At 44.4% G+C, this 27,565-nt stretch overlaps 1 protein-coding gene across 4 annotated transcripts in view; it reads left to right on the plus strand.

Annotated features, from left to right (window-relative positions):
- The window catches only part of LPAR3 (lysophosphatidic acid receptor 3), a 47,117-nt gene extending 20,861 nt beyond the window's left edge, over positions 1-26,256 (plus strand). For 3 of the 4 annotated variants that reach the window (XM_054038262.1, XM_054038259.1, XM_054038261.1), the window contains exons 2-3: positions 1,175-1,931; positions 19,959-26,256. In XM_054038262.1, coding sequence (XP_053894237.1) covers positions 1,196-1,931; positions 19,959-20,290 — 1,068 coding nt within the window. In that variant the 5' untranslated portion in view covers positions 1,175-1,195 and the 3' untranslated portion in view covers positions 20,291-26,256. Of the gene's footprint in view, positions 1-1,174; positions 1,932-19,958 lie in introns of those variants that run through there. The other variant, XM_054038263.1, reaches the window with a different exon arrangement.
- Positions 26,257-27,565: the final 1,309 nt, after the last annotated feature.

Consider the following 27,565-nt stretch of genomic DNA (forward strand, 5'->3'; position numbering starts at 1 on the left):
CATCAAAATCTTATGAAATTCCACTCCTCCTCTGTATTGGCAATATCTTCTAACTCTGTGTCCTCTGAATTTTACTAGCACACTCCCACTTTTTGTGCCAAGATTATTGAAAGTCAATACCATCTGATGGCTGTTGAATCTTCTGCATTAAATACGTTGTATCTCAATATAGTTCCTCATGAACATATCACAATAACACTATCCTGGCTGATGTTGATAGTCAACCCAGACAGGTCAAAGTGAGAAGTAATAGGGAGAATGAACTATCCCTCTCGTCATCTTTAGTAGCGATCTGTCCAAAACAGTGTTGACACAGTGTATGAAAGCTCATGCCACTGCTGCTACCTATGCTTCACCTTCCTTGTGGATGAATAGGAGACTTTATTCTACAGGGCTATCAATCCAGAACCCAAGGCCAACACTTCACTTTTATTTTCACAAACTCCTCCACCAGTTTTCTATCCTCTGCACCCTTTGGACCTAGTTATTCTAAAATGTAATATAACATATATTTTCACTTTTAAATCCATTCATTTAAACTAATTTACTACTGATAGGAGTTATGTGCATGTATTGAGAATATATGCCTTAAATAGTGTATATTTACATATTATATCTATTAACATGCTTCAGAAACAGGAAAATACTTCACAAGTAAAAGTTTTATGTTGCTAGGTTAATAAACTGGAAAAGATGTGGGATTTTTGTGTTTTGCTGTTTTAGCTGGGTATTGGGAGAAATGATGGGCTTGTGGTTCAAACATAGGACTGGGAGTAAGATAATCAGGGTTCTGTTTTTGGCTCTCCACATATTTTCAAGCAAATCACTAAAACTCTGAGCTTCAGCTTCATCATCTGCAAAAGCGTTAACTAGTTAATGTTTAAGTCCCTGATTCAGCAAAGCACTTTAGCACTTGCTTAACTTTAAGCTTCTGCTCAAGTCCCATTTGACATCAAGATCAAGTTAAGCATATGATTAATTTTTTTTAATTGGGGCCTAATCAGAGAGACTATATTAGAGCAGTTTTTCCTTCAGGCAGCATTTCTTTTTGCACTAGTTCTACCTGATATGAAAATTATTCTCTGGGAACATTTACACTCAAAGTATTTGCAGCACAGTGCTTCAAGCAAAGACAAGGTATGAAATCTAATTCATGTTTTTTTTCTCCCCCTAGGATGTAAGGCCCTGATCCAGGATGAACGAATGCCACTATGATAAACGTATGGACTTTTTTTATAACATGAGCAACACTGACACAGTAGATGAGTGGTCAGGGACAAACCTTGTTATTGTTTTATGTTTTGGGACCTTCTTCTGCCTGTTTATTTTTATTTCAAATTCACTGGTCATAGCAGCTGTGGTCAAAAACAAAAGATTTCATTTCCCCTTCTACTATCTGCTAGCCAATCTAGCTGCTGCAGACTTTTTTGCTGGCATTGCCTATGTATACTTGATGTTCAACACTGGCCCTGTGTCCAAAACGCTAACTGTTAACCGATGGTTTTTGCGTCAGGGGCTTCTGGACACCAGCCTGACAGCTTCTCTGGCTAATTTATTTGTGATAGCTGTTGAGCGACACATGTCAGTAGTGCGGATGAGGGTTCACAGTAACCTCACAAAGAAAAGAGTCACTTTTTTAATTTTATTGATCTGGGCCATTGCTATTTTTATGGGGGCTGTGCCTACTTTGGGTTGGAACTGCCTTTGCAATATCTCAACCTGTTCTTCCCTGGCTCCTATTTATAGCAGAAGTTATCTGATATTCTGGACTGTCTCCAATCTAGTTGTTTTCTTCATTATGGTGGTGGTTTACCTAAGAATCTACATGTACGTCCAGAGGAAAACTAATGTCTTATCTCCACACACTAGTGGATCCATCAGCCGTAGGAGGACACCAATGAAGCTTATGAAGACAGTCATGACCGTCTTAGGTAAGACAATATTGAAAATTATGTATAAGAATCCATGTGCCTGTCAAAAATAACTTAAAATCTCTTGGATATTGACATGCCAGTGCTTGCTTGCCCACTTAGGCGATAGAAGATGTCACACCATGAAAAATTACGAAGCATAGGGTCAATCAAGTTGTAGACCAAATATCTCCTCATCTGGTAGCTGGTTAGACAGTTTGGTTGTAGGCAGAATGCTACAAAATGTATGTGTGTTTTTTTTTTTTCTGTAGTCTTAAAAAAAAATTCAGAAAGGTCTCTGGAAGGAGAAGGTTTGACAAAATTCACAGCAACGTTACCAGCGCATTTGTCTGGATTAAAATAATAAAAACTGGGAGTTGCAAAGGAGTCTAAGGGAGTTAGGTGCCTAAATCACATTGAATTTGAAAATCCCAGCCAGAGAGTAAGTTTTGTGGGTATTTAACCTGTAGGTGTAGGATTTGACCAATGAAACTCTAAAATTGCTTGAGACCTGCCTATCTCACTGTGCCATATTGCTATAGCTATAGCCCACAGAGGTGTTTCAACTGGAACTTCCCTCCATATCAGAGAGAGAGCTGTCAATGTGGGGTGCTCAACCTTGGATTAATTTCCCCACTGTTAATCTGTAAAAGTTTAGTTTTGCTGACTTTCCGGACACACAGGATGGCCCATCTTCTTGCCCAAGCTTTTGGAGAAGGGGAGTTGTGATAAGGTCTCGTGCTGGAGTGTATGTTGAGGGGATGTTTGCTGATAGGTTGTTCCCTTTTTGGGAAAGCTGTTGAGTTTTATGCTGTATTTTAATGATACTGTTATAGTCATCTAGAGCCCTGGATGGGCACTTTATTTAGATAATGAAAGTTTGCAACATTGAACAGGGCACCAAATATTACAATACTCCTATTATGGGTGTATTGTTCTATTGTCTGTAACTCTGAAATGGTCTGGAACTCTGAATAAGACGTTACAGACTTCAGCCACGGAGAAGTTGGGGCTGCGGGACTCTGAGTGGGGGGGGCTACTGATCCTAGGGGCTGCCAGGGAGAACTGGAGCTTGGCACTTTAAACCTGCGGGAGAGCGCTGGGGCTTCAGCCCTGCGGCTCCACTCCCAGCTTCTGCCCCATGTGGGGCACCAGGGATTGGGGCTTCAGCCCTGTGGCTCCTCTCCTGGTTTCAACTGGGTGCGGGGCTTGGGGCTTCAGTTACGGAGAGAGCGCTGTGGCTGAAGCCAGTGCTCCCCTTATAGCTAAAGCCCTAAGCCGCGGCACCCCCCCATCGGGCTGAAGCCGGGAACAGAGCCACAGAGCTGAAGCTCTGAGCCCAAGTGCTGCCCCCCAGTCTAAACCCCTGAGCCCTGGTACTCCTGAGGGTCAGAAGACCTGAGCTGTCCTTCTGCCAGGACCCCTGGACCCCTCCCACCCTCTGGCTGCAGCCCGAACCCCCCCGTGGCTGAAGCCCTGAGGCAATACAGTATTTGCTTTTTTATTTTTTTGGTGGTTGCACTGCTGTCTGATTTGAGGACTTCTGGTTTCACAGGGTGTCTGGTTAAGGTGATTTTAGCCTCTGCTGCAGGGGCTTTCACCCCCTACATCTGCCTGTCCACCCTCCCACCTGGCCCCACATTTGCCCAGTTCCCACACCAGTTCTTCTCCTGAAACTTGTGAGGGTCTTCACCACCCCCCTGGGGTGTGATGGGGGTGCTGCACCACCTTCTCCCCCTTCCCAAGCTGGGTGTTGTGGGGAGGGAGGAACAGAGCTGACTGACTCACTGTTCACAGGGAGGGAGGATGGAGCAGGGCTTCCCTGAGCTGCTCATCTCTTTCTGCTTCCCCTTCCCCTCCTGTGAGACTGGTGTCTCCCTTCTTCTATCCCAGAACTCCATTCAGTTCTTGAGCGGTAGGAGAGGAGAACTCTGCATACCTCCAACAGTAGTCCTCATTGGTTGCTCATCCCCAGGCAAGTGGTGAAGGCAGCCAATCAGAGTGGGTTCCTCCCCCTAGGCAGGGTTGAAATTCACAGGCGTGCTGGAGCTGCTGGCATCCTGGCGAGACGACTCCAGCTCTAGCTGGACACATGGAGAAATCAGGAGAGTTGGCGACACTGCATCCACTTGGCCACAAGGGACTGACAGAGGGTGCCGGTATTATCAGCACCCCCCATCCCACCAATGTACCTGGACCCTGTTCCATTTCTGGGGATGAGAAAAAGAGACTCTGCCCATTGGGATCTCTGCCTCTGTAATTTCACTGTTCAGGGGCCAAACAGCTTCAGTGGTGATGGTGCTTTCGCAGTGTAATTAGGAAGTGGTAGGAGAAGCTGCATATGGAGGGAGTGAAGGATTTGGGGGCATTGTAGGGAGCCAGTTGCAGTTCTTGGAGTCAGGGCTGCCCATCCCATTGCAGTCTGAGCTACACAGGTGCTGTACTGAGGTGATCTTGTACCCAGTGGAGGATACAGCTCAGCGCTCCCGCCTCTAATGCAACCCTTTTTCCACTGGGGAAGGAAGATTGCAATTGGTGCAGGCGGTGGAATCACTTTCTGCAGCTTTCCACTGGCTGAGATTGCCAGTTATCTCCTTACACAATGCAAAGTGGCCTTCGCAGAGTGGGGAATCCAGTCTGAGATCTCTAACTCATTTCAAATACTCCACTAACCCCATCAATTTTTAATAACTTTTAGTTCCTACAGAGTGGGGCCAGATTTTATCTAGTGACCCTGAAACAAAAAGCCTCAGAATTTCATTATGAATCCCCTGTATCATCCAGTTTCTGTGTCACTTAATCAACAATTGTTTTTTCTAAAAGGATATTGAAAATATCCATTCTGTTTTAATAGCTCAGTCATCTTCTATTCACCAGTAATTAAATCATAACCAGCTGAGAAGAAGCTGTCAGTTAAAGCCAGATAAATTCAAATCAGAAATAAGGCACACATTTTTAACAGTGAGGGTGATTAACCGTTAGAAGAAACTATGAAGGGAAGTGGTAGATTCTTTATCTTCTTGAAGACTTCAGATTCAGACTGGATGCCTCCTGGAAGATATGCTTTAGTCAAATGAAAGTTATGGGGATCAATGCAGGAGTAACTGGAGGAAATTCTGTGGTCTGTATTATATAGGAGGTCAGAGTAGGTGATCTAATGGTCTCTTCTAGACTTAAAAATCTATGAATAACCCTTTCCGTTTCTTTGGGGCTGACTTAGTAAAGACTTTGTCCAGCTCTGATGCCATAAAAGACAGCACAGGAACATTTGGTTTTGAGGCTTGAGGGGCATAGGAGGTGGTTCCATGATTCTGCAGTGGCTGTAGCAGTGCAAAAGCCAGATTTATGTTTTGTTTAACTGGACTCCTCAGTTTTCAAATATAAATCTGCTCCCAGGATTTTAAAAGTTGCAGATACAAGCTTTGCAGTAAGTGCTTAAGAATGCTAAGGAAAACAAGATGACCCTGAGCATCCTGCTTTAGCAACTGGTAGAGATATATCTTATCTGTCCGACAATGACTAGCTTCTTTCATAACCATCCTGCACATATAATGGTATTTAGTGCATTTGTCTTGTAGCAGCTATTAAGAAGGAATAGCTTTGTTGTAAAGAAGACAGTTTCTGTCTGTACTATATGATTTTCAGATAGCAATGCTATGGAGGAGGCATGTGTCTCCAGCACAAGAAGTTTACAAACTAAGAACAGTTATCTTTCTTAGGCTGTGCCCAAGGGCATTGTTTACAGAGTCTGGCAGTCTGATTTGCGCTAGAATCTCTGGTCCTAGTGGAAGCACAAGTGGGAGGTTGTAGTGTTAAAGGACCATTTTGTGGTAAATATCATGGATTATGCATATATGGAATTATACCTAAATAACACCTGATTTTCAGATCTACCACTAGTCCTTCAAGGGAATTTCTAGAATACAGTGCTTTTGTCATCTGTGGCAAATATTTTATTGCTCCAAACCTGTTGTTAAAATTAATTCATCCCTTCCTAGTTTAGGTTAATCAGTAATTAATACACTGTTGCCATCCTAATAATGTGTTGATGATTTGTGTTTGAGCAATCATAACACTGGGCTATAAATGGCGTGGCGACAAAGCTTTCAACCTCTTAATGTTATGCACACACATAGTAACTCTTCAGAGGGAGATCTTTTTCACCAGAAACTACTCAGCATCTGCTCACAGTCACTTTTAATATATTTTCCCCACTTACTCAGATGGGTAACATCAGTTTAAAAAAATACAAGAGGTTTAAATGAACTGAACCACTGGTTTGAAAGGGAGTGGGGAAAACTGCATTGTTGTCTCAGTGAAGCTCTAAACTGGTCTGTGCTGCTTTTTTTCCGGCCTGCGAGAGATCGCATGCGACACGAAGGTATTGCGTTTAGCTTTAAACTCCCTGTGTTGCAAGCAGCTGTCTCCTTTTATTGTCATCTCCTTGGCTGGGTAGAAAACTGCATCACTGTAAGCTGCAGATACAAACTGCTGTCCTTTCTAGGGATAGGCATGCAGATGGGGGTAGCCAGCCTTTAAGATAAATAGAGGGGAAGAATTTAGATATTTGAGAATGAATGACTGCAAAATAAAGAATCCTCTGATTCCACCCTTATGCCCTGCAGCTCACTTTATCTGTTTAATGTTTAACCAAAAATCAAGCAATATTTATCTATAAAACCATGTCAGATTAGAAAAGAAGTTAAGATTTAAATGTTTAACTTCCCTTGTATCCATCTGAAAATTCCTGAACCATTGTAATCTTTTGTCATCCTTGTAATCCAACTCTTCTCTATACATGTAGGGGTAAAAACCATCAGGAATGCTTCTTCTTTCTTTACACACTGAACTCCTAAAGTAACACCCTAACACTCTGATCTAGCACTAAGAACCACAAGGGTGTAGGGATCACACTGTGCAGCTCACAGTACCTGCAGGAGTCACTTGGCTACTGATTTGTCTTGGCATTTTTAGGCAAATTCACCTGGTGATCATGGTGAAAATGACAAAATAATATTGAGCACTTCTGTGTACAGCACCTTCCATCAAACGACATCAAAGTGCTTTAGAAACTCTAAGTAAGCTTAACAACACAGGCCTTGTCAGGACGCGCATGGACTAGTGGTTAAAGCAAAGAATAATGTCTTATTGATGTGAAAGTTCATGTTTTTTCAAAGACTCACTCGTTCATTGTTTGACCATTTTTTCCTCTGTTACTTTCCCATGTCTCTTTCACGTTACATGATGTTGGGAGAGATGGTGTGAAATGCTGGATCCAATCCTGCTTCGATGAAAGTCCATTGGACTGTTTTTGAGGGAGCAGCGTGAAGTCTTTTCTCTCTTGTTCTCTGTGGGACGTTTATGAAATGAAGCTCAACTTAGAAAACCCTCCCATTTGGAAGGAGAAAATTGCCATTGCAAGATTCTCAAACATGTGCCAAACATGATCTTGACTAGATGCTTAATTGTGCAGTAGACTGTAAATAAGTGCTGCTTTTAAAAAACACTCCTCATAAGCAATTCTCCAAACCTTTCTGCCCAAGCCATAGTTGCACATTTCATTCTGGGAAGCCACACATAAATAAACACGCACTAAAAAGGCTTGTCATTTATATTAATATTCTCTTGACATCACAAAAACAAAATACATCTGTGTGTGCTTAATCCTGAAATTATGACTCTTAGGTTTTGATGCTTCCTGTCTGCTGTGTAGTACACAGCAAAAAATATAGGGCCAGATTCTTCATAGCTCAGACTGATTGCTTGGTACAAGACTTGGGAGAAGGGGCACAGTTGCCCTCCCACCACCAGTCCTCAGCTGGCATTGGGCAGGGGTCCCGCTACAGATTACTGCCAAAGGAGATCATAATTTGAAGTGGATAGGGGACTGGCCTGGGACTCAGGAGATCTAGGTTCAATAACTGTCTCTACCACATGCTTCCTGTGCGACACTGGGTAAATCACTTCATCTGCCCGGTACCTCAATTCCACCTCCATAGTGTTAACAAACCTCGGGGGTTTTATGAGGATAAAAATCCATTAACGGTTGTGAGATGCTCATATACTGTGGTGACAACCATATAAAATAGGTAATTAGGTAGACATGTGCACCCTGTAGGATCAGGCCCAAGGCCTAGAAAAAAGGGACATATAAAATGTGTTTAAATTTCTGTTTTTTGTGTCAGGGTGAATCCCATTGATTGTTTTAGCATCTCACCTTTTCTTTAAAACACACAGCAAATTGTACTGCACAGTGAAACACTCCTTCACATCAGCAATTAACAAATAACTTCATAAGTTAAAATTTTATGGACTCGCTTGGAAATAATTTTTTTAGGATGCTTTCAAATGTGCACTCTCTGGAATGGGAAAAGCACCAGCCACTTTGTTTCTAGCCAGGGCTGGCTCCAGCTTTTTTGCCGCCCCAAGCGGCGAAGCAGGGGGGCGGAAGAAAGCCGATCGGCGGCACTTCGGCGGCGGCTCAGTCGTGTCACTTCATTCTTCGGTGGCAATTCGTCGGTGGGTCTTTCGCTCCCTCTCTTCCTTTTCGGCGGCACTTCGGTGGCAGCTCAAAGAGGAAGAGAGGGACCCACCGCCGAAGACCCGGACGTGCCGTGCCTTTCCATTGGCTGCCCCAAGCTTCCTTCGCTGGTGCTTGGAGCCGGCCCTATTTCTAGCACAAAAAAGCATTGGGGTGGGGGAGGGAAGGCAGTGAGTATATGGCCTTAATTTTCTGTAGCTAAGATCACACATAAGATATGGTCCTACTGCTGTCCGTTTGAACTGTAACGATGACACAACGGTGGATCATATTTGTCTGATTCAGCACAGACTATTCCTGAAATTTCAGAAAGACTACACAATAATTGTAAAGGGTGTCATTCACAGTTTGCTTCACTAATCACTTACGTAAAACAGATCCTGCTCCCATTGAAATAGAAAGCAACTTGGGCATTAACCATTGGGTGCACCATCAGCCCCAACTGATGTCATAGGAAATATACATCAGCATGTTGTAGCGAGCATATCATACTGCATGGTGAAACACCCCTTCAAATCAGCAATTAAAATTTTAGTTCACAACAAATAGCTTTTTAAGCTATCTTGGAAAGAATTTTTTAGGATGCTCTAAAACAGGGGTCGGCAACGTTTGGCACGCGGCTTGCCAGGGTAAGCACCCTGGCGGGCCGGGCCAGTTTATTTACCTGCTGACGCGGCAGGTTCGGCCGATCGCGGCCCCCACTGGCCGCGGTTCGCCGTCCCGGGCCAATGGGGGCGGCGGGAAGCCGCGGCCAGCACATCGCTCGCCCGCGCCACTTCTCACTGCCCCCATTGGCCCAGGACGGCGAACTGTGGTCAGTGGGGGGCCGCGATCGGCCGAACCTGCCGCGTCAGCAGGTAAATAAACTGGCCCGGCCCGCCAGGGTGCTTACCCTGGCGAGCCGCGTGCCAAACGTTGCCGACCCCTGCTCTAAAACATGCAGTCATGACCAGGCAGGCTATTTTTTAAATGTGCTATGCAAAAAGTATTGGAAACTAAATCACTAACTTCTTTCCTGTTTTTTTTTTTTAGGTGCAAAATAATCTACCAAACTAATAGTTTAAATATTGCTATTTTGTACATTGTGGAACCAACATGTCACCGTGCTTAGTGCTGATTTTAGCCCAGGGGAGTTATTTTTAATGCCATGTGATTAAATCCTTGAAGATATTCTGAAATAGAAAGAGTGCCTGACACAGCCTTAACTAGAAGTGGTTCGAGCAAGCACTGTTTATAATAATTACATTATATGTATCATCTCCATAAAACTAATTGTTCTGGCTAAGGCTCTACTGCATGTCTTTGCATTCTTTACAGAGTGTTGCATTACCTCACAAAAACAGATAATTCCTAGCATGCTATGTTTTGTGTTTGCTGGTACAAATTACTTGAACTAGATGGAGTATAAGGGCTTGGTCCAGCTCCGCCTGAAGCCAATGGCAGAACTGCCATTGATTTGAGTGTGAGCAGGATCAAAGCTCTAAGTCAAGATTGTTTGGCAAAATAAGGAGAGTGGATTTCTTATTAATTAAGGACTCTTCTGCTGGAGAAACTTCAGGCATATTTAACTTAGATCTAATAAACCCCTCTTAACTTTCATGTTTTCTGATTTCTTTGCTTATTCTGCTTGCCATTTACAAAGCTGCTTGTGTTTTTAAACACTGATTTCCACTCACAGGCCCCCTGCTCTCTTCGACCCCTCAGCGAAACCATAGTGCTGCATGTGTGACATCACAGTGCTGCTAGCTGTGATATCTCAGACACGCTTTGCTGCAGGAAGAAGCATAATAAGCAGCTGTCAGTATCAGCTGGGAGGCTGCGGTGAAATCCTGCTGGTCAGCTCAGCTCTTCTGCATAGAAGAGTACCAGAGAGCAGAAGATATGCAGAGGGAAGATGGCTTGTGGTCGTGTTACTCCTGAGGACATTCTGTGCCAAAAAATTAAAAATTCTGTGCACACTACACCTCTACCCCGATATAATGCTGTTCTCGGGAGCCAAAAAATCTTACCGCGTTATAGGTGAAACCGCGTTATATCGAACTTGCTTTGATCCACTGGAGTGCGCAGCCCCAGCCCCTCGGAGCGCTGCTTTACCGCATTATATCCGAATTCATGTTATATCAGGTCGTATTATATCGGGGTAGAGGTGTATTTTTAAATTCTGCAAATTTTATTTGTCAAAATAACACTGCATAATCACACCAGTTTCAATTATTTTGGTAATTTATTTAAAAATACCTGTCAGCAAGTATGTCTGTAACAATACAGACACACAAAAAATGTCCCCCAGGAGTGGAGAGTTAAAGACAACCCAGAGTAAAGAGTTAAGACAACCCAGTTCCTGTTTCTCTGCCCTCTCCCCAAGTCCTGCTGGGGGGGCCAGACACCCACAATCTCTCCACCCCCACCCTCCCGAGCCCACATGCAGGGCCCTCTCAGCTAATACACTCAACCCCCCCCCCCACCTTAGCCCAGGGATCCAGAGGAAGAAACAGCCTGATGCTCGGTCCCAAGCTTGCATGGAGTTTCCCATGCACCATCCTCTCCTTCCCTCAGGGTGTGCTGGGAAATGCAGCTGTCAGGAACCCTTTAGCTCCCTCCCTCTCCCCCCAGCAGTATTTTCTATGTGTGAGCTGGGCTCTGCTGGGTCATTTCTGTGGGGGAAAGGAATTCTGCACGCACAATGTTAATTTCTGCAAAATTCTGCATTGCGCAGTGGCGCAGAATTGCCCCGGGAGTAACAATGTCATGTGTGCCATTGGCACTCTGGTCTACCTCTCCTGCCTCGGTCTCAGTTCTCTGCTTCCCCGTCTCTGGGCTGTGGAATAAGGCGGCCTCTGCTGTCCTTTTTGTGTTGAGTTATGTGGGATGGATTCTTTAGTGTAAACTAGAATAGGTTGGGCTTTGAACTGGCTGTGTGGCTGCTGGATCCACAGTAGTCTGAACAGCAGGCCCTTCTCCCTCAAGGCATCAAACTGCCCCCTTCCAAAACCCTCCCACCCGGTTTCCTTCCTGTCCCGTTGCTCCCACTACTCAGCACTCTTTTCCCGCAGCCCCCACTCTGACACTGGCCATCAGCACTTGTCCCTATCCTATGGTGAAAATCCCTCTCCCTACTTATGGGAAAAGAGCTTCCCTCCACATCCCAGTTCCTGCTCCTCTCCCAGCTCAGTTAGACACCTAATCTGTACTCCTACTTCAGCGCAGGCTGGTGTCCCTCAGCTTGACCAAATCCCACAGGCAGATGGACGTGGGCAGACAGACTTGTCCTTTAAAGACAGGACTGTTGGGCTACATTCACATCTTCCACACAGGCAGACACTCCATGTAGGCAACTCCAGTTCTTTTCTCCAGCGAGCAGTTTCACTCTGCAGCTCAGATCGGTGCCTGGGACCTGGCCAGGAGGGTGATTGCACCCTCTATGTGTAAATCAATAGCAGGACATGGCTCTTGTTTTTCATTTAAGAGGAAACAATATTTTTTCAGGCCTTGTGAAGAGTTTGTATTTTTATGACATTTGATTATAGCTGCTCACTGTTTAATGGTTAATTTAAAGATTCATTTTTCATCTGAGTCACATATTGTACGACTGTTTTCTGTGTGTGTGTGTGTGTGTGTGTGTGTGTTTGGGTTTCATGTGAGAGCCCAGATTTGTAAAGCTTCAAGGCACTAGATTTTTTTTTTTTTTTTGCAATTGACCCTATCTCTTGTGAAAGAGGAATAATACTGGGTATAATTTGAGTTGACCAGGACTGGCTCCAGCTTTTTTGCCACCCCAAGCGGCAAAAAAAAATAAAATAAAAACCCCAATTGAACTACCGCCGAAGTGCCGCCAAAGAGGAAGACCGTGAGTGAAGGATCCGCCGCCGAATTGCCACAAAAGACAGAAGCGGGCCGATTGAGCTGCCGCCGAAGTGCCGCCGCCGCTGCCCCGGATGTGCCGCCCCAACAACGAACGGAGTGCCTCCTCTTTCTATTGGCCGCCCCAGGCACCTGCTTCCTTCGCTGGTGCCTGGAGCTGGCCCTGGAGGTGACTGAGGCCAGTCTGTTCAGTGGTGATGTACGGTACAGGGAGTTTGATAGGAGCAGCTGACATGATTCCATCTCAGACCTACCGAGCTTTGAAAAGTGCCTGGTTTATGTAGACTGGAAGATGGAAGGTCTGTGAAAAAGGCTTAATCTCGCACTGATTCATTTTGTGGCATTATCCCAGTTAAACATACATATGTTGAAAGGAAAGGGCATGACTGCCATGCAAGTCTATACATGATTTTCAGTTTGTTCAGGCAAATGCACGCAGTGTTCATCCTAGCTTACCAGTATTTCAGCAGAAACATTCATTACTTTGAGGTTCAGGGTTTTCAATCGAATACATTTAGAATTTAAATTTATAACTTCTACCATTTTAACCAAAAGTGTACATCTGGTTAAGGCAGTTGTTTAAAAAGCTATCACCTTTTCCTTGCCCTAAACATAGGTCCTGAAAGGCCGTGCTAGTATATGGAGAGCTTTATGGCAGGGCACAGCAGAAGCATAAAAAATGCAGATCTTCCAGATGTATAGGAATTCAGTCCAACTGAAGTGATGCAATATACAGGAAACTCACTGTAGGCTTAGTGGAAAATCCCCAGATTGACCTGGGAGCACAATTAATGGCACATTGTGACCAGGTTTTTGGCCTGGTCTACACTACCGGGGTAAGTCAACCTAAGATATGCTACTCCAGCTATGTGAATAATGTATCTGGAGTCGATATAGGTTAGGTGGACTTACTGCGGTGTCTACGCTCCTCTGCATCGACGGGAGACACTCTCTCGTCAACTTACCTTAATCTTCTAGTTTTGGTGGAGTTCCAGAGTCAATCGGAGAGCTAGATCCACTAAATCGACCCCACTGCATCGATCACAGCAACGTCGATTCCTGGTAAGTGTAGACATGGCCCTAGTCTTGCATATCCTATGTGAGATGCAGAGCTATTCTTCTAACTCACCCTGCCATCCAGGCCAGCTGGCTCTCTTAAGTCCTACTAAAAAGTATGAAAAGCTGAAAGTTTCTCTGAGGCATATTAGACCTTGTGATAAATGAAGCGGGGGGTAGCTCCCTTTTATGGACACCCAACCAGCCAGTTAGCTGTAAAATCCCTCTTGGTAGCTGTTCTCTGCTTGCTTTACCTGTAAAGGGTTAAAAGTCCCCCAGGTAAAGAAAAGGAAGTGGGCACCTGACCAAAAGAGCCAATGGGAAGGCTAGAACTTTAAAAAAGGGGGAAAGAAACTTTCCCTTTCTCTGTTGTGCTCTGGGTTGCAGGGACACGGATCAGCAATGCTATAGGCAAAAATGCTGTGTAAGGTTTGCTGTGTAAGTATTTTCCATACCTAGAAGAAATAATTTGTGTAGGGAATGTTTAGTTAGACACTATCAGGTTTATTTCTTATTTTGGCTTGTGGATCTCCTCTTTGTTAACCCCGGATGCTTTTGTTTGCTTGTAACCTTTAAGCTGAACCCCCAAGAAAACTATTTTGGGTGCTTAATTTTTGTAATTGTTTCTTTTAAGATCAAGCAAAAAGCCTAAGTTCCAGATGTATTTTTTCCCTTTTTGTTTTTAATAAAATTTACCTTTTTTTAAGAACAGGATTGGATTTTTGGTGTCCTAAGAGGTTTGTGCATGTTGTTTGATTAGCTGATAGCCACAGCTAATCTCCTTTGTTTTCTTTCTCAGCTCTTCCCCGGAGGGTGGGTGAAAGGGCTCGAGGGTACCCCACAGGGAGGAATTCCCAAGTGCTCCTTCCTGAGTTCAAGGGGTTTTTTTGCATTTGGTGGTGGAAGTGTTTACCAAGGCAAGGTCAGAGAGAAGCTGTAACCTTGGGAGTTTAATACAATCCTGGAGTGACAAGTATTAATTTTTAAAATCCTTGCGGGCCCCCACCTTCTGCACTTGAAGTGACAGAGTGGGGATTCAGCCTTGGCAGACCTAGAGTGAATAACAAGAGATCCTGCAGGGTGAAAATCTTAGGAACAGACAAATTAATAGGGAGCCACGGCTGCAGTTTAAGTACAGTCTGCCTGAAAGCTTTGTTGCATAAGGTAAAAATAGAGGCAGATCCTAGAAAAGAAACAAGTTTGGACCATAACCCATTGTGTGTGCAATGTTAAGGATAGGGTGTGACACTAACCTTGTTTGTACACATGATTAAATGTATTTTGGTGGCAGCGGATCCAAAGTAAGACAATCCCTTGAAAGAGCTGCCCAGTAATTGTAATGGTGTTCCTGACCGTGTACGGCACTACAGCCTTTATTTCATTAGCTGTGTAAGGCTATATCTACACTATGAGCTAGGGGTGTGATTCCGCTTCTTGCATGCACATGGCTATCATCAAGCTAGTGCAAGTATAAACAGCAGTGTGGCTACGGTAGTATGGGCAGCAGCAGCAGAGACACCGGCTTAGGCATGCCAAGTACAAACCTGGCCGAAACTGAGGGGTACGTACTTGGCACAGCTGCTGTAGCTACGCTGCTATTTATACTCCTGCTATGAGAGTTAGCACAAATGTGGGCAGGGTAATCACACCCCTAGCTCACAGTTTAGACCTTGCCTAAATGTCTGGAGTTCCAACTTTCCATTGGGGAAGTGAGGGGATGTTGTACATCACACAGATACTAGAGAAATTTCTGCAAAAGGACGTTTTTTTGATGTCCAGTGGTTGCCATTACACTCTTTACAATGTGGTTTGTGCAAGTAGATGTATTTCCTAGAGTTTGTCATATGTTTAGTCTGCAAAAAATTACTAGCTGACACTTTTTAAAAAACACATTTATACACTAATTTGGGGCCTGCTCCTGCTCCCATTGACGTCAGTGGAAGCAGGATGGGGTCCTGCAGTGTGGTAAAGAATAAATAATGTGGTAAACTGCTTCCCCTTTTTTTACTTGTATGCAGAGATGGTTCACACGCTGAACTATTTCTTTGCAAGGAGCTGGAGAGTTGGCAATAAAAAGTTGCACTGAGACCCTAGAGGCCCAGAAATATTCAATGACAGTTGATGTCAATGTAGAGTGTGGTCTCTTCCTAATTGGGGCCTATTCTAATGCTCATTGAAGTCAAAGGGGGCTTTCCACTGACATCAGTGGGCTTTGGGTAAGACTCAGTGCAATAAACCTCTATTTATGCAATGTTCTGGTTCTGAACCATAATCCATGCTGCAAAATTGATTACCAGAATTGCTGTTTTGAGCTACAGCTCTGAACACCCTGCTTAGAGATAACCCTCTCGCATCAGAATTCACAAATAACTGCTACTGACCACTAAATCAAAATTAGCCTATAAAATTGGTATTTAGGGACACAAAAATCCAGACTCAAGCTACAGTAGAGTTAAATGCATCTTTTATGAAAGCTCCAGCCTTTAATCTTTCCATTCCATGGTATGGTCTCCAAAAAGGAATATAAATCTGGTGGGTGAATTTTCTTTCTTTACTTTAGGAAGTGGTTTCTAGTGGAAGGACAGTTTAGGAAGTATTTTGCAGTCTCCTAACAACTATTACAACATTTTTACCTCATGCATGGTTTTTCATAAATTGTAACACTTATTAAAGCTTTCAAATTCATGTCTTTGTTCTTCCTGCCTGCTCTTGAGAGGTGCTGAGCAATCTCAGTTTCCCTTAAAAACAATGGGAACGATGGCTGCTCATCATTTCTGAAATCAGGCCATGGACTTCTTTGTGTAGCTTGTTGGGAGTGTGTGTGTGTGTGTGTGTGTGTGTGTGTGTGTGTGTGTGTATTGTATGTACAATGCAGTATTTTGATGTTACTGTTAGAATCATAACTCTTGCATTTCCCAGTTCTTTGATATGAACTGTGCACTACGGCCTCAGTGTTGTTTTCACATAGTGTAACGGGATTGGCACCCACCTCTCTCACGAGTGCCCCATTCTGGTTGGGTGTGTGTGCGTTCTTTAGGTCTGGAGACCCCTTTCGGTGGTTCTCAGGTGGGTTTTCAGTGACTCAGCCCTCTGACTGAGACACACACACACACACACACTCTATCTGCATGTGAACCAGAACAAACCCCTTCTGGGGTATACAGTCCACCACGGTTTATCTCAGTACCCCTCTGGTGGTGTTTCTCTAGCCCTCTCTGAGCTGAGTCTTTAAGTAGTCCTGGCCCTGGTATGGGGCCATATCCCCAGAGCTTCCTCCCTGGAGACACTATCTTTCTGTGGCCCTTTCCGGGCTCACTCCCTTCTCAGTTAGTAGCCAGCCAAGAGCTCCTTCATTGCTCCCTTGGTCTCTGCTAGCAAACAGTCTTTGGCTCAGTCCTAGCAGCCAGCCAGAAGCCTCTTGCTCCCTGGTCCCTGCCAGAAGACTGCCTGTGGTCCTCCTGCTCTTCCAGCCAGGCATGCAGTCCTTTCGTGTCCAGCTCCAAGTAGCAACTAACTACTGCTCTGTTCTGCAGCTCTTTTTAGATGGCCCTCCTGGGCCCTGATTGGCTGCTTTTCCGGCAGCAGGGGTCAGTACCACCATGTTGCACAATGGACACTTGACAAAATTACCGGACTTAGTGAAAGACATTGGCGGGGAGCAGGAGGGGGCTCTGGGGTGAGGCAGGGGGTTGGGCTGTGGGAGGTGGTTGGGGCTCTGGGGTGGGGATGCAGGTTATGGGGTGGGGCCAGAAATGAGGGGTTCAGGGTGCAGGAGGGGGCTCCAGGCTGGAGCAGGGGGTTGGATTGTGGGGGTATGTGAGGGCTCCAGCTAGGGGTGCAGGCTCTGAGGTGAGGCTGGGGATGAGGGGCTTGGGGTGTAGGAGGTTGCTCCGGGCTGGGACCAAGGGGTTGGAGGGCGGGAGGGGGATCAGGGCTGGGGCAGGAGGGTGGGATGCAGGCTCCATCCAGCACTTACCTCAAGCAGCTCCCGGAAGCAGCAGCATGTTTTGGCTCCTATGCAGAAGCACGGCCAGGCGGCTCTGCGCACTGCCCTGTCCGCCCCTGCAGCTCCCATTGACTGTGGTTCCTGGCCAATGGGCTGGGAGCTCAGGAGTCAGCGCTCAGGGAGGGGGGACGGAGGCAGCGTGCAGAGCTGCCTGGCTGCGCTTCCACCAGCAACAGCAGGGATGGGGAGCCGCTTGTAGGGACGCTCATCTTGGGCGGCTCCCCGTCCCTGCTGTTGCTGGTGGAGGCGTGTGCGGCCAGGCAGCTCTTCAGGCGCGTGCGGCCAGGCAGCTCTGCAGGCACCACCCCCCGCAGTTCCCATTGGCTGCAGTTCCCGGCCAATGGGCTGGGAGTCGTGGCGTCAGGGCTGGGGGATGGAGGCAGGTTGCCTGCAGAGCCGCCTGGCCGCGCCTCTGCCAGCAACAGCAGGGACAGGGAGCTGCCCGAGGTGAGTGCCCCCAAAGACCTCAAATTTTTTACCATGGACAGTTGTGTCCGTGTATGGATACATTGCTGACTCCTGCCCTGCAGCCACTCTAGCCTGCTTGGAGGACCTCTCTACTGCTCCTTTCCTGGGATGGGTGTGGCAGAACCCTGAGGTGTGCCAGAACTCTGAGGCCTCCAGCAGGGGGCCTTTGGGCTTAGTCCACCCCATCACCCACAGTTTGTATCTAGGAAAACTAGCAGTATTATGAAAATGAAGGTGGCTCCTTTTTAATATCAAAGCTGTTGAATGGATACCAAGACCATCCAGAGAGCATTTCAACAGGGATGTGCATAAATGCTAAAAATGTTCTTATTTGTTTGCTGATTTTTAAAGCCCAAAAAAGGGAAACTATATCTTTACACATAAGCAGAGTTTCCTTACTGTGTCATCCACAAAGTGACTTGTGCAGAGTTGTAATTTTCTATTTTTGCAAGTCAGGCAGCAATTGTGGCTTGTGCTAGGTTAGTATTATGGTACACATGGCTGCTTTTCCCTGGGCTTGAAAGCAAAGAATGACAAGCTGGCAGTGTGCATGTTGGGGTGGAGGGAGATCGCTGGTTTGATGCCACAATCGCTCTGAAGATTCTTCTCTTGCACCTTCTCCTGTGGAAGTGTGATTTTTTTTCCGCCCCCCCCCCCCGCCCCTTCTGACAAGGATAGCAGTAACATGTAGGGATGTAAATAACTCTTACATCTTAATTTCTCTTTCTCTCCCATTTTCATCCTTCCTGGATGTTTCCACTTTTCTTCTTTTCTCCTCCTTTCTGTGTAATGTCTCCCCCCCTGTACTGGCTTTGCATATTTGTGTAGAGGACGGGTGGCCATTGCATTGGGTGTGTGTGTGTGGTTTCTTCACTCCTCACTCAGTCCCATCACTTTGGCTGCCGAGGAGATGCCTGGCACGAGCTCTCTGTCATTCACTTCCTTTTGTTGCCTTTTTCTCTTCAATAAAATAACTCTCATCCTCCCCCCTTTTCTCATATAATTTCCCATTCCCTCTCTTGTCCTTCCTCTCTCTCTCTCTTCCCTCCCCCCACCCCATGTTGGGATCTAGCTGCATTTCTTCCTCTGCTACTCCTGATTTGTCCTCTTTCTGGTGACCTTTGTCTCCTGGCCAGCCCATTTCTCACCTCCCTTTATGTCTTCTATCTCTTCTGTTTTTTTCCCCTTCCCCAACTTTAGATCTTAATTCCTCCCCTCACAACCCTCATCTCTCCACTCAACCCCCAGGATCCCTTTCTCAAAATCTCCTCCGTAACTCCGTCTTGGCTCAGTTGCTCCCTGGTCCCTCTACCTCAGTGTGCTGAGCCCTGTGGAGAAGGATAGGTAGGGAGATGAGGGAGGTACTTGGCATGCACCTCATCCTGCAGGGAAATATGCCCATAGCCTTGGCACCCATAGACAAGATCATAGAGTGGGCTGTGAAGAGAGAGGAGAGACAGTTCCCAGTATGGAATGGTGTGGCAGGGTACCGAAAAAGTTCTGGGGTTCAATACTGCTTATACCACAGTGAGCACTGCAGCCTGGGGTAGCTGGGCCATTTTGAACCTGTGCATATTTAAAGTACGTGCTTTCCTATTGGATGAAATTAGCAGCATACTTTGCAAACACAATCAGCTGTAGTCTGTTTAACAGGCAGTAGATTTGCCGTCTCTTTGGGGTGTAGCATGACGGTCTTTTCCCCTCCAGCATACAGAGTAGAGATGCGATTAATAGAGGAGTTCCTTCTACCTGCCAAAGCACCAGTTGCATCAACTCAGTTGTATTGTGCCAAAGAATTCTTTGCTCTATTTGTGTCTTCTAGTCAGAGTGGCCAAATTAGTGTTGTAAGGGCCGTTCACTGCCTGTTGTAAAAGGCAATGGACTCTTAGCATCCCAGTTCATGCTCTCTGTAATCTTTCAAATGCTAAGCTCTTACATTTTAAGTGCTTTCCGGGGGAAATTAATAGACGTAATTTTTGTTGTTGTTTTTCCCTGTACAATTTTGTGTATATTGTTCTTAATGAATCTGATGCTCTTGGAGGGGGAAAAATACTTGTGTGCCCAAAGCCAGGATTTATTCAAGTCTGAACCCCCTTTTCTTTTTTTCTTTCTCTAGGTGCATTTGTTGTCTGTTGGACCCCTGGGTTGGTGGTTCTGCTGCTTGATGGTCTGAACTGCACTCATTGTGGGGTTCAGCATGTGAAAAGATGGTTCCTTCTCCTGGCCTTGCTCAACTCTGTCATGAATCCAGTCATTTACTCTTACAAAGATGATGAAATGTCCAACACCATGAGACGGATCATGTGCTGCTCTTCTGATGATAAAAACCAGGAGAGACGATCTTCAAGGATTCCTTCAACAGTGCTCAGCAGGAGCACAGATACTACCGGTCAATATATTGAAGACAGCATTATTCAAGGGACTATCAGTGGCAAAGGAAACTCATGAGCTAACCTGGGATATATTTTTCCTAAGAGATATGGGGTAGGAGGGGAGTGGCTTGTAACAGAAGATCATTAATATGTTCACTCTGTTCCAAAGCCCAAACTCCTCAGTGTTACGTGAAGTCCTTGTAAATAATTACCCAAAGGGAAAATACATTGTATTGAAGAAAAAAACTTTCTGTGCTTTTTTTTTTTTTTTTTAAGTACAAGAGATTGTCTTCCCTATAAGAGGAATAAACTTGTTGAGAGAGACTTTCTATGCATGGAAACAAAATACAAACAATATAATGGAACTCTCCTTGCTAGACACCTGCAGGACACTTTTGGGGCTGGTAGGCCAGAAATGTGCCCTGTTTGCTCCCTCTGTTTACAAAATGTATATACCAATTCATACATACCCCTCTCCCCACTTCAGCACAAATAATTCAATACGCCCTTAAAACAAGTTAATGCCAGCAACTTGGCAGTCAAGGGCAAGTCTATAATAGCAATCCATGGTGTGCATGTGCAACTGCCCCCACCATGGGTTGTTGGCAGAGGTAGAACACTACCAAAAGCACAAGCCACTACTACTTGAGTAGCAGGAGTGATTGCACTAGCTGGAAGTAATAAGTCCTTTTCCCACCTTCTGGGCCAATGGGCAAGATCACATGCACATGTGAATTCTGGACATTATTGGGTGGGAAATGTGGCTGAAAATAGATTTCAGTTTCAAATTTTTACAACAAAAATGCCATGAACAAAGCCTGTTTAATATGAATGAATTTATATTTTTGCTGTTTTTTTTTTTAAAAGCCAGGTGTGTTGGAACGATACAAGCCAGAATATGAATGGATCTCTCATACACTGTAAAAAAAATCAGACTGGACCACATTTAATCCTCTGATTTAGAGCTGAGGATCTTGGGGGAGAGGCCATGAGACTGCAGACAATGAAGACTTAGATTAAAAATAAGAATTTGTTATTAGTGACTAATCACATTTAATGTGTGGAATAATTTCCATTCTTTGTGTTTTTAAAAGTGGCTGTATTACCTGTGGATTGTGTTTAGATCAGGGACATATTTAAAGTTCTAGGGCAACTATTTCAGAAATGGTCCCTAATTTTTGCATGTCTCAGTGTTTGGGAGCCCAACTTTTGAAGCCCCTTCGGCCTGAGTTTCAGAAGTACTGAGCCCTGCAAATCCTTTTAAGGTCAACGGAGCTGTGGGCGCTCAGCACTACAGAAAGGCAGGCCCAAAGAATCTTAAGCTGATCAATCAAGATCAGAGTGCCTTCAGAGAACAAACTCAATAGCAGATGATGTAATGTTGAAAGATAATGTAACCTATTAATCGTAGAACTGGAAGGGACCTTGAGAGGTCATCTAGTCCAGTCCCTTGCACTCAAGATAGGACTAAGTATTATCTAGACCATCCCTGACAGGTGTTTGTCCAACCTGCTCTTAAAAATCCCCAATGATGGAGATTCCACAACCTCCCTAGGCAATTTATTCCAGTGCTTAACAGTTAGGAAGTTTTTCCTAATGTCCAACCTAAACCTCCCTCGCTGCAGTTTAAGCCTATTGCTTCTTGTCCTGTTGTCAGAGGTTAAGAAGAACAATTTTTCTCCTTCCTCCTTGTAACAGCCTTTTAGGTACTTGAAAATGGTGATCATGTCCCCTCTCAGTCTTCTCTTCTCCAAACTAAACAAACCCAATTTTTTAAATCTTCCTTCACAGGTCATGTTTTCTAGACCTTTAATCATTTTTGTTGCTCTTTCTCTAGACTTTCTCCAATTTGGCCACATCTTTCCAGAAATGTAGGGCCCAGAACTGGACATAATATTCCAGTTGAGGCCTAATAAGGCTGGAGTAGAGTGGAAAAATTACTTCTCGTGTCTTGCTTACAGTACTCCTGCTAATACATCCCAGAATGATGTTTGCTTTTTTTGCAACAGCATTACACTGTTGACTCATATTTATCTTGTGATCTACTATGACCCCCAGATCCCTTTCTGCAGTACTTCTGTGGTCAGGATGTGGTCAGATTCTGCTTTTGATTCCACCCATGCATTGACATCAGTGGGTTGTATTGGTGGAAGTGAGACTAGAATTTGGATCAGAGGATATAGTAGCAATGCTATGTAAGCTATTAAGGATCTTTATGTTAAATAAGGACCAGATTCCAAAAACCCTGTGTAGTATGGGCAGTTCTTAGTCACTTAGGTAGTCCTATTACTGGGTTGTAGGTGTGGCCCCTAACATTTCAAAGTAAATAGTGTATTTATATAATTCGCTAAAAAGGTTTACACTTGTATTTTTACCATTGTAATGAAAGCTTTTGTGCAAAGACTACTTCTGTGGTTTGGTAGTTGTGAAGGTTTGAAAAGCGTTTTTTTTTTTTTTTTTAAAGCGGTGATGGCACTATAAAGACATGAGATGCAAATATTAACGCCTATAGACTTACTTTTTACATACGGTTTATAATACTAGGCTGAAGCTCATACACAAAGCTACCCAAAAATAAAATGCTTCTTTAAAATAAAGTATGCATTTTGTTTCATGTTTGGTTAGCTTTCCTACTACAGCAAAAATGAATACTCTCGATATTTTATATTCCTATAGGTCCTTCAGAGTAGTCAAAGCTTGACATAAGAGTGGAAAATGGAAATTAATTCCTGCCCCTGAATAACCACAAGGAATATTTGTTTTATTTCAGTAGAATTATCATATTTATTAATAGAAGTGTCTACAATCATAGCTGGGTCACCCCTAAAAAAGGATTCGATTTAAACAGCAGAAAATCCCCGTGTGTTGATCAGGGCCATATTTAAAGCTCTAGGCTAGGATTTTCAAAAATAGTCTAACTTTGGGTGACTCACTTCTTGCAAATCCAACTTTTGAAGCATCTTGAGGAAAAATTAATCTAAGGGACTAAAATAGCCTTACAGAGTTTCCTCTCTCTTCCATTGGGAACATGGGAGTTGGTGTTCAAAACCTCCATATCTGGACACTTTTTTTTAGGTAAGCAGGACTAGATTGCAAGCTCTTTGGGGAAGGAGCTGTCTTATTTTATATTTGTACAGCATCTAGCAAAATGCACTCCCAAGAAGGATCAAGCTCTGAGAGCTATCATAACGCAAATAATAAATAATACCCTTAGTGGAAGGAGTCCAAAGGTGGTATTTCCACTCTCCCAACCAAGAAAAAAGTGGCTTGAAAACTGTAATATCAAAAGTCCTCTCAGTTATATGGTGTACCCTCCATTTTACCATTACATTTCCCAGACAGAGCTGCTGTTATTCTGTTACTCTTCTTTACTTTAAAAAATATTTACATTAGATTCCCTGGGACAGTAAACTAACATTATACGAACCTTCTAGTCCCATTTGAAGACTTGTCCTCTATACCCTTTTGCTTTTCTTCTTTCTGGGCTTCACCATACTCCAAGCTCTGAGGTTATTCAATATTCATGGAATCATAGAAATGTAGGGTTAGAAGGTGACCTTGAGAGGTCATCAAGTCCATCCGCCTGCACCGAAGCAGGACTAAGTAAACCACCTAGACTATCGCTGACAGGTGTGTCCAACTCTAACCTATTCTTAAAAACCTCCAATGTTGGAGATTCTGCAACCTCCCTTGGAAGCCTGTTCCAGAGCTTAACTAACTTTATAGTTAGAAAGCTTTTCCTAGTATGTGACCTAAATCTCTCTTGTTGCAGATTAATCTGATTACTTCATGTCCTGCCTTCAGAGGACGTGGCAAACAACTAAATAACTCCTCGTTATGACAGCCCTTAAGATATTTGAAGACTATTATTAGGCCAGCCCCACAGTTGTCTATTCTCAAGCCTAAACAGGCCAAGTTTTTTTTTAACCTGTTTTATATGTTAGGTTTTCTAAACTTTTTATCATTTTTGTTGCTCTCCAGTTGGGCGCTCTCCACTTTGTCTACATTTTTCCTGAAGTGTGGTGCCCAGAATTGGATACAGTGCTCCAGCTGAGGCCTCACCACTGCTGAGTAGAGTGAGACAATTACCTCCCATGTCTTACATATGACTGACATTCCCCTGGTGTTATCTGGACCAGTGATCTGCCAGGTCACTCCAATCCTCGACTCTGGGAACCAGCCTTACCCTGCTCTGCTGTGAGAACCCCCACTCCTGGGTTGTTCATGCACAGCCTCTAGCATGTGTGTTGCCCACTGACGTAGCTGGGAGCACTTTTGTCCAGCTGCTGCTTGGATTGTGCAACTGAATGACACTAGCCAATATCTCCGGTCCCAGGCACGACCCTAGGAACCTCCGTCGTGCAGTGTCCAGTTATACCTGCTGGATGCTGCAAGCTTATGAGAGTTTGTCAATTTAACAAAGAAATTGATATGTACCAGGCTTGTTATCCCAAGGGGAGCCTCTGACGTGGTTCAAACCAAATGCACTGCTTCAGTAGAATGAACACACAGATTTATTAACTACAAAGATAGATTTTAAGTGATTATAAGTTAAAGCACAAGAAGTCAGATTTGGTCAAATGAAATAAAAGGAAAATACATTTTAAGCTGATCTTAACACTTTCAGTGCCCTTATAAACTTAGATGCTTCTCACCATAGGCTGGCTGGTTGCCCATCAGCCAGGCTCTCCCCTTTGATCAGCACTTCAGTTCCTTGATGCTGGTGTCTGTAGATGGAGGTGGGAGAGAGAGGAAGAGCATGGCAAACATCTCTCCCTTTTATCATGTTCTTTCTTCCTTCTTGGCTTTCCCCACCACCACCCCTTCAGGTCAGGAGAGCATTACCTCATCGTAGTCCCAAACTAACCAAGAGAAGGGGGGTGACTCACTCCAGAGTCCAACAGATCCTTTGTTGCTGCCTAGGCCAATGTCTTTTGTTCCTGTGAGGCTGGCTGGGTGTAGGCACACCTGATGAGGTGTGAACTGCCCCTCTGTTCCTGGAGAGTTTTGCCTGGGTTTGTTTTAAGCCACGAGGACACATTTTCAGCCTCATAACTATATACATGAAATTACAACCTATAACATTACCATAACAATGCTCAGTGCATCATGAGCCTTCTGAAGACATCCAACATAGACTCATAGACTTTAAGGTCAGAAGGGACCATTATGATCATCTGGTCTGACCCCCTGCATGTTGCAGGCCACAAAGCCGTCCCTACCCTTTCCCTTGACTCTGCTGTTGAAGTCCCCAAATCCTGTGGCTTAGTGACTTCAATTGGCAGAGAACCCTCCTGCGAGTGATCCCTGCCCCATGCTGCGGAGGAAGGCGAAAAACCTCCAGGGCCTCTGCCAATCTACCCTGGAGGAAAATTCCTTCCCGACCCCAAATATGGCGATCAGTAAAACCCCGAGCATGTAGGCAAGAGTCTCCAGCCTGACCCTCGTTGGCCATTATACTATTTACCTACCAAGGCACGGTATTCATTTGGCTAAAATCATGTTTTTCCATTAAACCATTCCCTCCATAAACTTATCTAACTTAATCTTGAAAACAGACAGGTCCTTCGCCCCCACCGTTTCCCTCGGAAGGCTGTTCCAATATTTCACCCCTCTGACCGTCAGAAACATGACAAACTTTGCAATGGATACCACACAATCATATTATAAGGATGAACATGGGGGTGCAGGGTGGTCCCTCAAGATACAGAGTGTCACAATGACACTCCTGTTACACCCCAGAATGTTAGCCTTTTTCACAGCTGCATTACATTGGTGAGAGACAAGGTGGGTGAGGTGTAATATCTTTTAATTTACCAAATTCTGTTTGAGAGAGAGAAGCTTTTGAGCTAGACAGAGGAAGAACTCTGCATTACATTGTTGACTCATATTCAATGTGTGATCCACTATAATCCCCAGATCCTTTTCAGCAGTACTACCACCTAGACAGTTAGTCCCTATTTTGTAGTTATGTATTTGAGTTTTCCTTCCTAAGTAATATATTTTGCACTTGAAATTCAATAAAACATTTTGTTGATTTCAGACCAAGTCTCTAAGTTGTCATGATTCTGTCCTCCAAAGTGCTAGCAACCTCTCCCATCTTGGTGTCATCCACAGATGTTATAAGGATACGCTCCACTCCATTGTACAAATCATTAACGAAACTATTTAATAGTACTGGACCCAGGAAAGAGCCCCTTGGTACCCCAGGAGATATACACTCCCAGTTTGATGGCAAACCATTGATAACTATTAACATTTACTTTCAAAATGAAACAAACAGTAGTGTTTCTGGTACACTAAGATGCTGACCTCTGGTGGAGAGGATATTTCTGAGCATTTCAGATGAGAATTGATCTGAAGTCTGATTTTTATCTTTTTTTTTTTTTTTATGTAAGGTTGAAATGCAAGAAAAGCAATTCAGAGAAGTCAGGGATCAAATACTAATTTATTGGTATTCCTTGTGGGTTCCTCCCTACAAATTGTAAAGTGTTTTCTACATGCTAATATTTAACATTGAGGTTGTTCATTCAGAAGCCGTCTTATTCCATTTAGCGCCACAAATACTGCAGCAGGTCAGTAAAATTTGCCCCAAGGACCATGTATTAAAGCAGTCTCTGTATTCAAGTAAGAGGAACCTTTGGAATGATAAGTTCTGCAAATGTTTTCCCACGGGGTCCTAGCAACATTAAGTATGTGCCCCGAAATGTGTATGCCAGCAGTGTTCTACCTCCTTACAGGGTGAAATTCACCCTTTTGGGAAGGCCCTTGGATGAACCTCCATGCCATGGAAGCCCCATGATTCACATTCATGCGGGTTGGGGAAGGCACAGGCAGAGTGACAATGCACGGGTGGCCCTCTACATTTCCTGTGCATCAGGAGGGCCAATCTGGGAAACTACTGGAGGAGCAGCTATAAGATCCCATGTATGCAGACCTAGTGGCTAGAAGAAGGAGCAGAATGCTATATGAAATTTCTCACTCAATATTTATTTGTCATTAGATGTCGGCTATAAAAGATAGAGGCTATGTAGCAAGAGATAGGATAGGCCAGTGGATAGGGGACAAATTTGGGAGACCTAGGTTTGATTCCCTGCTTTGCCACCGACTTCCTGTGTGATCTTGGCAAGTCAGTCTCAGTTTTCTTTCTTTCTTTCTCCCACAGATGTGTTGTCAGGAAAAAATAAGTTGAGGAAGCCACTGCTATTCCAGCCTATGACTGGCCATGGAAGGCTTGGCACTGTAGCTCTGCAGCCTGCTTGAGGGGGGGAGCTGTATATTCTGTATATTCTGCTAGTTCCCATATAAAGTCTATATGGCCATGATTTTCACCGATGTCTTTTAAAAAATC

This window comes from Malaclemys terrapin, chromosome 8, assembly GCF_027887155.1.
Source record: "Malaclemys terrapin pileata isolate rMalTer1 chromosome 8, rMalTer1.hap1, whole genome shotgun sequence".
Taxonomy (NCBI): Eukaryota; Metazoa; Chordata; order Testudines; family Emydidae; genus Malaclemys; species Malaclemys terrapin.